This window comes from Arachis stenosperma, chromosome 7, assembly GCF_014773155.1.
Source record: "Arachis stenosperma cultivar V10309 chromosome 7, arast.V10309.gnm1.PFL2, whole genome shotgun sequence".
Lineage (NCBI taxonomy): Eukaryota > Viridiplantae > Streptophyta > Magnoliopsida > Fabales > Fabaceae > Arachis > Arachis stenosperma.
Genome location: NC_080383.1, coordinates 15,160,875 through 15,174,272, shown reverse-complemented (window position 1 = coordinate 15,174,272; position 13,398 = coordinate 15,160,875). Strand labels below are relative to the sequence as shown.

At 27.2% G+C, this 13,398-nt stretch overlaps 1 protein-coding gene across 1 annotated transcript; it reads right to left on the bottom strand.

Moving 5' to 3' along the window:
* Positions 1-3,038: 3,038 nt before the first annotated feature.
* Positions 3,039-9,299, bottom strand: LOC130939202 (cucumisin-like). Its single transcript, XM_057867324.1, has 10 exons — positions 9,160-9,299; positions 8,926-9,020; positions 8,292-8,386; positions 7,977-8,211; positions 5,983-6,511; positions 5,683-5,786; positions 5,359-5,580; positions 5,154-5,268; positions 4,856-5,069; positions 3,039-4,076 (listed from the first exon to the last, which is right to left on the bottom strand). Exons 1-10 carry the CDS (start codon positions 9,259-9,261, stop codon positions 3,529-3,531), a joined length of 2,259 nt encoding a protein of 752 aa, XP_057723307.1. The 5' UTR covers positions 9,262-9,299; the 3' UTR covers positions 3,039-3,528.
* Positions 9,300-13,398: the final 4,099 nt, after the last annotated feature.

Below are 13,398 nucleotides of genomic sequence, written 5' to 3'. Positions count from 1 at the left end.
CAAAACTCGCTATCTATATGTTTTCCTTTTCCGTTTTCTTCTTATAATTTGCTCCTTTTTTTTTCCTTTTTTTTATCAAGTAAATATTTTTTTTTATGAGATTCTGTTGTTTTATTCAATTTTTGTTCGACCTAATATGTTTTAGTCTGTCACGTAAATATTTAAATTGTGATAACGGTACTTTATGCCTTTATGGCGAAAACACATTATATAGACCAAATTTTAAAGGAAAATAAAATTAAATTATTGTTGAAAGTTATATATTTTTTATGTCTTTAAATTAAAATTTATAGTATTTTATATAAAAAATTTTGAGTGCCCATTTGAATAGTGACTAAAATTTTGATTATAAGTTAAAAGAGAGACAATAATGATAATGTAAATAATTTAATATTATTCATAAAGATGCAAATAATTAAGACCTTTGATATAACAAATCAATTCAAGAGATACATGTGTGTCTATTCTATTTTTAATATGGTTCTAAAAATCGAACTGGATCAATCGGTTCAACCGAATTAACTAAGAATCGGTCACCTAGTCGGTTTGGATAAGACTAAAAATTACTTGATAAAAAATCGGTAAAAAATGGGTCGAACCGACAATTAATCAGTGAACCGACAGAACTGTCCGATTTTTTAGCGAATTTTTGGTTTGAAAGTAAAACCCCTAAACGGCGTCGTTTTGTCTCTTAAAAAAAGGGCTAAAGTAAGCGAAGCTGAACTGTTGAACCCTAATCACCTTATCACCCAGAAGAGGAATCACCGAATCAGTACCCACAGCAACTCATCCCTCCTCTCTTCGCAGTCGCATAGCCACCACCACTGCATCCTCTTTTGTTGCTGAGCTTGCCTCCTCCTTCGTCGCCGAGCTCGCTTTCTCCTTCGTCGCCGTTACTCGCCGCCGATAAGTAATACTCTGTTATTCACTTATTCCTCCTCGCTGCCTTCTGATTTTCTGTTCATGATTTATTTGTTTGCTACTTCATGGTTTTGATTTTTTATTTTCTGAGGTTATTTGTTCATGATTTATTTGTTTGCTGCTTCATGATTTTGGTTGCCGAGTTATTTATTTGTTCATGGTTTTTTGAGGCTATTTTTTCACTATAGATATTGCATCCAATTAAGCTAAGGCACTTTGTTAGTATAATGATAACACTCAAGAGTCTGATACCAAGACCGTTACTAGAGTAGAATTTGATTTGAGAAATAACTTCTTATCTGAACTAGAAAAGACAAAAATAATGAGATAAAGACACAAACAATGATATAGCAATCTCTCACATTGTTTACTTTCAAGTTCAATAATTGCTTAAAATCTCCATTATGTATCTGCTGTAACACTCTACTTTGTAAGTACTGCCATTACTTTAAAAATTACCCAAAGGATCAGTTTTAAGTGCTTAAAAATACTATTTAGTTTTTTTTTTTTGTTTTTGATTTTCTGATTGTTACAGATGAAACAATCACAAAGTAACCCACAGCCACAAGATAATGCTGTTCAAGTCTCTTCTTCTCTGTTTTAAGCCTTCAACCCTCTCAGGTCTCAAGTCTCAGTCTCTAACTCTCCCTGATTCTATCTCCTTGACTCTATAACTTTGAAATTTGAATTTTATTCTAAATATGCATATGTATTATTGATAATTCTGCTGAATTGAGATATTAATGTTTTGAATTTTTATTTAAATTCAGTCCGTTGATCTTGAATTAATTCTGCTGAGATGGAGTTATAAATTCAATTGTATAATTTATTAATTTATTAATTCTACTGAGATTGATTTTTAAATCCAAAATGTTATATTTGTTTTGGTGAATTGTTGTTTTACTGTTATTGTTTCAAAATAAAAATATTGTCACAATTCTGTATTGAAATTACTATATGGCTTGATTTGGTTGAGTATGATTCTTAAGTTGGGTACATGTTTTGGATGTTATGGAGAGTGACTTGAGTGACTTACAGAGATTCACATATGGGAAAGTTAATTTTTTAAAAAATTTATTATATATTTAATTAAACCGATTGAATTCCGATTAAACCATTGAACCGATTATTTAACCGATTCAATGACCGGTCCGGTTCTCACAACCTATTCGGGACACAAAGTATTACCGTCCCTGCTCAATCTGACTTGGGGAGCAAGTCATTACTCTCCTCCACTATCATAGTTATCGATCACGCGATAACATCTACACAACGTGGAATAAATTATCCATGCATTAAGGGAAGAAATTATCTATTTTATTTAGGGATTAGATTCTCTTAATTTTTTTTATTTGAGAGGTAAAGTATAATTTTTTACCATACATTTTATAGATAAAATTAAGAAAAAATATAAAAAAAAATATTAAAAAATTAAAGATCACACTTTACTTCTTCAATTGAATAAAAAATTAAAAAAATTCATTCTCTTTTATTTAGCTGAACATTCAATAAATAATTACTATCATCTCCACTAGAAATTTTCAAATAAATTCAGTTTTTTTAATTATAACTCATTTAAATTTATTTAAAATTTTTGTTAACTTAAAAATTAAAGTCTCTTACAAATATTCCACCATAATTTTAGAGCTAACGTGAAGCCAACTTGAATAGTTTCACCATCACCTCCACCTCCAACCTCATTCAGCAAGCCCATTACTCATAAGTTTGTTTCAAGTGCGGCTTGAAACAAATATATTATTAACAGTTTTATACATGCATCTAATTATATAATATTACGTTAACAAAAATAATTATATTTTATATTGATTTTATAAATAATTATCTAAAAAAGGTTATATTTAAACAATTATATAAAATATTTTTATATTATCAATATATCAAAATTAAACTTAAATAAATTTAACAGTATAAATATATTTTAATTAAATTTAAATGCAGAAAAATACATAAATTTATGTTTTATTGAGAAATAGATATTAAAAACTCACAATTACATTACATGTGAATTTCCACTATTTATTGCTCCTTTTCTTACAAGTATATATGCACAATTATTTGTTGTTTGACAGACTAAAGAGAATCTCACAATCTATTTTAGACAGATTAACTCAATTGATGACGATCTAGAATTGTCATATCTAAATAATTGTATAAATACATGTGTGATTAGCAATATATGATAACTGGTATCCTACATAAAAATTTTTTAACTTCTCTTACCAATGCAACACAATAATGCCTAGTTTATTATTGTAGGCAAAAAAATGCATTGCAATAAGATTCATTGATGATCACATACTTGATTTGAATGCAAACAGAGCAAATGAAGCAATTTACCCACTAATCCTTCAGCACAGCCATCATCAAGAACTTATAACAAGTTATCTTATATTACAATTAAGGCGAAAACTTATGTGCATGTATTTTCATGTGAAATTGATAATCGAAAATCGTTAGATGATTTTACAGATTTGACTAAATTATCATCTAATGATTATTAACTATCAACTTCACATGAAAATATCGATGAATTTTCACCTACAACTAAACCTTGAAAAAATCTTTATCTCTTTCCTTATCCCACATTTAGATAAAGATAAATGGTGGGACAGGCAATTGGTTAAACACTACAATAGGGGTTCTAACTTGAAATGTTCCATCATCCCAAATCAACGAAGCAGAAGCTGTGTTTACATTCATACTCCCTTCTATAATGACCGAGAATGATTTCTTTTGGCCTACACATTCAAACGACAACGTATCCGGTTTCACTTGAATGTCCAAAAAAGATGGGTACATCACTTTCACTTTATATGTAGATGTTGCGGACCCAACGTTCATAACTGTTCTATGAAAAATTCGAGTGAAAGATGACACGTTTGTGTAGAGAGAAATTGATGGGAGGTTGAGGTCGTATACACTCTCTGTCTTTCCCACTTTCTTGCAACTGCTATGATCTTTAGTGAGAATCCCAAGGTTTTTAGTTTCAATTCCCTCCTGGCACAAGAATTTGACATAATCAACTTCGTTAATGTCGTACACTAAACCAGGATTTGCTGCCTTAATAGGATTAATTAGTCCCGCACCATATGCAAATTCGGCCTCAGGATTAAGAGTGGCACTCAATGGAATAGCTGTTGATTCAAATGATGTAACACAAAGTATTAAAGGAATAATTAGGATTTAGGCATGTAAAAAGTTTACAGCATAGTAATAAGATAAAAAGGTTTGATTTTGATATACATGATGATGGCTTAAAACGTTTCGTCTATTCAATCATTCTTTTTTGGATGATTATTTACTAACGTAAAGGTAAAAATTTAGATACAATTTATTTTATGTAAAGTTAACAGTTCAGAATGTTAAATAATAATTTAGTTAAATCTATTAAATTATTTAATAGTTTTTATCTATCAACTTCACATTAATTTAACCGTATATGAATTTTTACCTAATGTAAAAGATAATATTTTTATTGATAAAATATTACGTAATTAAATATACCTATAAAATTATTTTATTATAACAGTGTATCAAAATTAAATTATAAGATAAACTAATTTTTCAAAAAGTATTTGAAAACTTTTTGTAATGTATAGTTTCTAAAAAAAATAGATCTTTGAAAACTTGTAACATTAGACTTATAAGTTCCTGAGAAAAAAATAAATTGTGACTAAATGTTGTAATTTTTCATAGAATTATAAATTTAGTGTTACAATTGTTATTGATGTACTTATTTGTCTTATTACTTTTATGTAAATTTCATTTATAATGACAAAAAAAGTAAAAGTCAATATTTATATATTAATTAAACATATGATTTATAGAATAGTGGTCTAATTAAAGGCCATTTATTTTAGATAAACCATTTTGTTAAGTTATAATTAATTAATGAATGCATTGATAAATATACCTGTGGTCATGAGTGCAGATTTGATCATAGCAGGAGACCAATTAGAATGAAATGATTTGACATATGCAGCTGCTGCAGTGGCATGAGGGCATGCCATTGAAGTGCCAGAAATAATATTATAACGGACTAATCTTTTGTCACCTTTAACATCTGAAATTGGAGAAATTGGAGACCATGCGGCTAAAATGTTAACTCCTGGGGCAGCCACATCCGGCTACAAATTAAAATTATGAAGTAATTAGTAATTAATAATTTAATTTATTTGTTACGGAATTATATACAGTTAAAAGTTAATTACCTTAAGAATGTTTGGTGTGATTGGATTTGGACCTCTTGATGAGAATGAAGCCACATATGGGGCTAACGAGTCTCTAACTTCGTCACTCTTGAATATTGTAGCTGTTGCATTATTACTGATAAAGCAATACATAATATAGATCCAATTAAAAAGATTTTTAATTTCAAGACACTAGTGTATGTATGCAAATATGTTTTATACATACCCCATTGAAGCTAGGTAAGAATGTACTAATCTAAAGTTCCTTAGACTCAAGAAAGTTGAAGGCACTGCATAATTATTTGGTAAATCTTTTGGGGATATGGCTCCATGTATCATACCAACTGCACCAGATAGTAACTCTATATCTGTTGGAACAAGAATGCTCTCACACAAAACGATCTTGCCTTTCACCAAATGTTTATTCAATGAGTCCTTATGACAATACCTAATAAGCACATGGATGCATTTCAAAATAATGAATATTCTAATAAAAAAGAAGATGACAATCCATTAAAGAAAAGTAGTAAAATTTCATTTGTTCATGTACCTGGATATGGAACTGTTATACCCACCAGCAGTGTTTGGTGCATCTCCACCGTAAATTAAAGGGAACATTTTGTTTTTGAGATCAAATGTATTTATTGAAACCCCCTGTCCATATGACATAGTTATTTGTTTTCCAATTTTTTTTTAGAAAATCAATAGAATTATTTTTTCTAATAAAAACTATACAATACAAGGCAATAACATGCAAGATATGTGGCCAACGAATTATAATTCAAATCGCATAGGCGTTCTATCAATCCAAGTCATGTGTCTTAAAACTAATTAGAAAGTGAATAGGTACCTCAAAAGTGATACCATTGGCCAACTGAACCTTTGTAAGAAACTTTCTATCAATAGTGGCGGCAGCCACAGAGAGCAACCAAGGTGAATAATTAGTCATAGAAGAAAGATCAGGACCGAGATTATTGGCAGAGTTAGAAGTCAATATCCCTTTCTTCATTGCATGGAAACTCCCAATGTTAATTGCATCTTCAAAATACGAAAAGGGAAAAGCCACATCTGCACCGACTGAAATAGAGATGACGTCAACGCCGTCATGGATTGCGTCATCAAATGCCGCAAGAACGTTGGCGTCATCACAGCCGTTCGATGACCAACAGACCTTGTAGATGGCGATGCGTGCTGAGGGTGCTCCTCCACGTGCTCTCCCTGATCCTGAAGCGTAGCCTAAGAGGCTTGCAGAGTCAACTAAGTTGCCAGCAATTGTTGATGAAACGTGTGATCCATGGCCGTTTGAATCTCTAGCAGATCTAATGTCATCTTTGGCATAGCTACCTTCGATGTTGTAGGATTTTGCTCCAATGATTTTCCTATTGTGTCAATCAACTCTTTATTTAACCGGTATTTATTCAAAGAAAATACGTGCATTTAGAAAATTAGTAGTTAAATCGGATACTATATTAGTGTTTGTTTTTACTTTTTAGAGACTGAACAAGAGAGATTAAGATTTATTATTGGATTCGCGGGTAGAGATTAAAACTAAAATTTTAGTTTTGAAACGTAAAATTTTAGTCACTTCAGCATTTTCAGAAAGTAAAAATAAAAGAGATTGAATTCTTTTTATTGAAAATTAAAATTTTAATAATATTTTTTTAAATATTTTTATTTTTTTAATCTTAAATTTACTTCTCAATCTTCATATTTATTTTAAACCAAATATGATACTTAGATATAACTTAATCTAGTATATTTTAAACTAAATACAATATAGAGACTTAATTTAATCTTAATCTTTCAGTCTCTATGTATTTATATATAAATACATGTATATAATATATGTACTGTTTAATTTATTTTTAACATGCATTCTAGATGAGTAGTTAATTTAATGATATTTTTTATAGAGTTTAATTTTCATGCACTGACAGTGTAAAATATTTTACACAGTCGTAAAATCATAATCGTTCTCTTCTTAGATGATCATTTACGTGATCAATATAAAATGGAGTTATTTTTACTAATGTGGTGTTATATGATTGAATACACATGTAAACAATTTTACACTAAAAATATATCAAAATTAATTTTTTCTTATAGACACATATATAACATAATCGTTATTCAAAATTGTGTGAATACGGTTATTCTTAAATGGTAATCAATAAAAGAATTTGTTTTGTTCAATCAATTTGTAAGTCATATACTAAAATAATTTTGATATAAATATTCATTAGTGTAAGAGTTATAATTTATGTTTGGCACACTTAAGAATTTTTTTTTATGAATATAATAGTTGAGATGTTTTAATTTGACATATTTAATTGAACACTTAATATAATGCATATTTATAATTTTATATTATCATTATTAATTTTATATAAAGATATATGAATAATAAATCTAAGTAAAAAATAATAAACTACTGGCTACTTTAATTTCTGATCTTTTGTTTATTAGTAATTAGCTTTTGAACTTTATTGAATTATTATCTTAGAAAAAGTAGGCCAATGAAGCTTTGTTTAGATGCAGGACGAAGCTTCTTCATATGACTTAAGAGTGGCTCCCAAAATTATTATAATTTATCTTAGAAAAACAAAAACTTTACTGGTGTGACCCTCAATATGTTAGTTAATAGTTATGTCCTCTTTAAATTATATTATTTAGTTATGGCCCTTCTAAAAAATTAGTCTAGCTTTTAGGTGGCAAGTGAAGGTGAAAAAGAAACTTTAATATGGCATTGTTTTTCGTTAATTGAATTAACTGGCTGCAAAATTAGAGTTTCTAATCCAAAGAATTTGGAGTGGAATTTAGAAATTTGAATGCAAAGATGATTACCTATTACAAGTGAAATTATGACATGATCTCTTCCATTTGTTGGGTGGGAGACCAAATCCTTTGTCACTAAAACTCTCAGACTCTGGCCATATTCCAGAGTCTAATACTCCAACAATAATCTCACTTTCTTTATTTGTTCTTTTCACTTGCTGGGGAAACCCTATAAAATCCCATGATCTTGTTGTGTGAAGCCCATTTTTCTTGTTTGGAAAAACTGACACAACATCCTCCATTTCTATCATTGCAATATCAAAGTAAAACATTAAAATGCTATTTGTAATAATTTGTATGATCAATGGAAATTAATTATCATACCTGCCATCCTTTTTGCCTCCTCTTTTGTTAACTTCATTACAAATCCATTAAAGCTCTTTTTGTAACTATGGAGTATAGCTTCTGATTTAAAATCACTGGATAAATAATGCATATTTGGATGGTCAATTTAATTATAATATGCTTTAAGGATAATGAACAAAAGAATATAGATTGAGTTTTACAGTATTATTCTTACCTAAGATATTATCAATTAAGACTCCTTAATCCAAAACATCTTAGTCAGAGTATAAATTACTCGTTATCTTAACTAATCTCATATTTGTTATTATTAAGTATGGTGAAAACTCATGTGCAGTCGATTTCACGTGAAATAAAGTCGACTTCACGTGAAGTTGATAGCTGAGAGTTATTTGATAAAAATTTAATCAAATAAGTCAAATCATCTAACGGCTCTCAACTATCAACTTCATGTGAAGTCGACTGTACCTGAGTTTCTACTTTAGTATATAGTCCAAGATATTAAAACTTGTGTACTCTAAAGTAGTGAAGTTATTACCCACTGAAATGTATTGCTAGTTGTTGATTCATATAAACATGGCCACTTAATTATCAGGGTATTATCTTGAAAAATGAATTGATGAACAAATAAAAACAAATATAATATCTATCAAACCTGCCGAGAATTTTTTGAGCCATGCTTGTATGAAGAGAAGGTAATGACGTTGGGTCCATACCCTTAGGATGATCACCCATGTAAATAATGTAAGTCTGTAATTAAAATATGATATTAGGGAGGAAATTCTGCACCATAATTATTGTATTACTTTATCTATCTATAAGCTCCATGAACATGTACACTACTAGTATAATAGTTAACAGGAGATAAAAATATGAATATATTTGTTACCTTTCGATCATCTTTGGAATAGGCTTGACCACTAATCATCATAACCCATATAAAGCTGAAAATAACATATGGCCTAAAAAAAGAGATAATCATAGTTGCCATGGCAGAGAAAAAGCTTAAGAGGAGGACTTAGATATATGTGTACATGCCTACAGCTGCTTTACCAAAAGGGTATTTATATATGCTGAAGAAATTAAAGGGGATATTAATTACTCTTTGCCATTCAATTCACGTTGATGTTTAATTATAAAATAATTTGTTGTTAAGAACTACAAACTGTATATTGATTTTGATCTTTTTAGTTGTTGATGATAATGACAGAGATGATTATAAATTAATTTTTTTGTTTAACTAGTAATTCTTTGCTTTCTAATTGCTTCACTTTATTGTGTTGAATTTTTTATTTTTTATTTTTAAAATTTGTCATTAAAATTTAATTAGTATTATAAAATAATATTAGTAATTATCTTTTTAGTTTTGTTTTTATAAAAATTTTATCATTATAAATAAAATAAATAATTAATTTTCTTATGATATACATTAAATATTTATTGACGAAAAAGTGGAAATTATTGGTTAAACTTTTTCATTTAATCATTGTGTTCAAGTATCCCCACCACTAACGAATTAAGCCAATGGCGTTTATCTCTTTTGTATGGTGTCAACATAATTGCAAATTAAATGATAGTCAATTAGAATTTAGAAATCCTTTCTTGTAAAAGTTTGGAGGTATTGCTCTAACTTTAACTTTTCATTTTGTTTTGTTTAAACGAGTTTGTTAGATAAATAATAATTTTTGTAAATAATGTAAATAATGAATTTTAAAATTGATTCAATAAAAAAATATCTTATCTCAAATTATTTTTTAAATTTTAATATCAGGATAATCATTTACACACCTAGTGAATTGAATATTCAGCAATTATATATAAGTAAATCAAATAAAAAGAATAATAATCTAATTAAGAATAATTAACATACTCATTTACATACTTATTGAATTGAATATCTAATATATTTATTATTCATATTATTTAATATTTTCGTTATCTACATATACTTTTCTTTATTTAAATGATATTTGAACTCATCATCTCGTAAGCAAGAATATATTATATTATTATTGATAAAGTCTTTTGAAGTTTTAACGATATTTTGTTATTCATATACCGAAATTTGGGACAGAAATAACAATATTTTCTTATTCATACAGTTAGTTGTTGAAGTGATAAATATTTACGTTAGTTTTATGGTGTCTATAATTTAGTGTTTAAATTTTGTCTATTTTTTTATAATAAGTTTTAAATTTTTAAAAATTATTTATTTTTATATATTTTAAATTAAATATTAATTTTTAACTCTTTTTAGTAAATAGACCCTATATTTTAAGCACTATAATATTTACCAAATATCTAATACTACTTTACTTTAATCATGGTAATATATATATTATAAAAAATAAGATAAAATAAATTTTGTGGAACCCCAATAGTTTCTAAAGTCATTATTTGGTAGAGAATTTTTTTGGTGACTTAAATAAACTAAATAAATAAAATAAAATAAAATAAAAGAACGGCTTAAATAAAGGGACAGTCCTGTTTAAAATTACTTTTAAACTTCTTTTAAGGTGAAGGAAGTTTCACATGAAAAAGTTGTAACTTCATTGCCATCTTTGTCATAGTGTTTGCTACCGTGTTTACATCTTTCATAATCAAATAAAAGTCAACACGCTAATTCTAATGCATGATATCTCTTATTTTGAGCACTAATTGATCAATAAACCCAAAACCATCTTGGTGATTAGTAACAAAATTAAACGCTTCCACACAATTCGTCTCACAAACAATATCTCGTTGACCCACATCACCAAACAATTTCTCTTAAAGAATACTATTACTCTCAATCATTCTCAAACACCTATTTGCCAACTCTCATTACAATCTCTAATAACACAAGCAAAACCAACACTTTCATCCGAACCAGGATAACTAGCATTACAATTAATCTTGAAAGTACCAATGGATGGGGATTCCAAAAACTATTTAGAGTAGAGGAAGAGACATACGTTGTAATTCAAAAATATTCCTAAACTCCTTTTCTAAAGTTAATGCCAGACAAATTACTTTTTTCGGAGGACAAGTTTTATGAAGATTAAATATGTCATTATTTTTTAATCGTCAGATCCACTAAAGTCCCGAAAAGAACTTGAACGGATGCTCTTTACTATGATACAAGAATCTGTTCTTCAAACTCAAAGGATGATTTGAAATATCCAACTTATGTCATACAAACTGAACTTTTGAACAATTCTAAATATATTGTAAAATCGATTTCTGACTAAAAAAAATTTTAAACACATATTCAATGACAACATTCCTCTTCTGAAACGAAAATTAAATTTGCAGAAGGATTAAGCTATCATTTTATCTTCTAAATAAGTTTTATTAACGTAAATATATATTGTGATCGCCACAAAATATTAACGTCTTACGTTAATAAGTGCAATAAATTAAATAACAGAAGACTTAACAAAAATAATTAAGAATAAGTAGTTTCTTTATATGTATATTGACATATTTATTTCTCTTATGATTTGTAAGTTTAGAAATTAATTCACTAATAAATCAATAAAGTCATAAATAAATAACGGAAGTGGGCACTTAAAAATATTTGGAGATTAATTATTTAAAATTTTACTCTGATTTGAAGTAGCACCTTTTAAATCGTTCGCTCTCGCTCCCCAAGACCCCACTCCACTTTGAAGCTAAGGTATTGTTGTTTGGTCTTCCCACTTAATCCTTACGCCCTATTTATTAAGAGGGATGTTCATGGTTGAGACCCTGCTCTAAATAAAGTAATAAACGATAAGTCTATTTTAATTCGATTTGAAAGTAATTTAAGTTGAATTGGATTTACTCGATATAAAATTAGCATATATAAATATGTAAATTTTATAAATAAAAGTTTATTTTTAAAAAATAAATTATATTTTAATATAAAAATAAATTTATATAATATAAAAAATATTAATTAAAATATAAAAATATAATATAATATTACTAATTTTATTTTAAATTAAAATATATATTTTTACTATAAAAAATAACTTTAAACTGAATCGAATGATTCAAAATAATCCGAATTAAACTAAAAAATAAATCGGACAAAAATAATAAATTTAAACTGATAAAATATGTCTTGAATTCATATCGGATAGAATCTTAAACACCTCTAGAAATAATATATTCATATCTTTGTATTTTTTATATTTTTTATTTTTAATATCAATAATGATTGATAAGATAAAAAATAAAAAATAAAATTTTTTATCTTTTATATTCATGTCATAAAAAATAGTATAAATATTATAATTATTTCTCATTTATTTGGGTCCTCACTATGTTTTGTGGCAACTTCTTCTTTTCTTTTGAAGTATTGTCCAATTTGTTTATCTTTTATTTTAGGTTTAATTATTCTGTTAATCTCTATGATTTTGCGAAATTTTTAATTAGGTTTCTATATTTTTTTTTAAATTTGGTCCCTACACCAAATTTTTTTTAATTAGATCCCGTTTGACAGTAATTAATTGATTAAATTAAATAGAGACTCAACTAAAATAAAAAAAATTGGTACAAAAGTTCAAATAAAAAAAAAAAAAACATAGGGACTTAATTAAAAAATTTGGTACAAGAATTCAATTAAAAAAAAGTATAAGAACTTAATTAAAAATGTTATAAAATTATAAGGATGAATAGAGTAATTAAATATTTATTTTATTGGTGGGTGACACTATTGTAAATGCCCATTTTTATTTTTTGTTCAATAGTAGAGGCAAGTATCTTCGTTCATGTTCTGTTTACCCCCTATAATTATGCTCCTTAATCAACAGCTAGCCCTCTCTACCTTGATGTTATAAATGCATGACAAATGATTTTTAAACAAAATTATCAACATGTTTCATATATGTATTTCATATTTTGTAAGAAAGTTAATTAATATATTATATTGAGACATACTTATATGCATTTTTTATATCGTGAAATATAATCTTCATTCAAAATTTAAAATAACATTATCGATATTTAAATACTGCCACTTTTAATCTATATTATTAATTATATAGTAACATACAAAATTAATTTTTGAGTTTAAAATTCATCTATTATAGATTAAGGGATAATTTACTTAAATAAATTAGTTGAATATTAATATTATCAGATTATCCTAAAATTGAATGCA

Excerpts from the sequence above, each read along its gene's own strand:
- LOC130939202 (XM_057867324.1), bottom strand. The coding sequence starts at position 9,261 with ATGGCAACTATGATTATCTCTTTTTTTAGGCCATATGTTATTTTCAGC. Across the intron at positions 8,387-8,925 it reads GCTCAAAAAATTCTCGGCAG|TGATTTTAAATCAGAAGCTA; the intron begins GTTTGATAGATA and ends TTATTTATCCAG. Across the intron at positions 5,581-5,682 it reads TATAACAGTTCCATATCCAG|GTATTGTCATAAGGACTCAT; the intron begins GTACATGAACAA and ends TGTGCTTATTAG.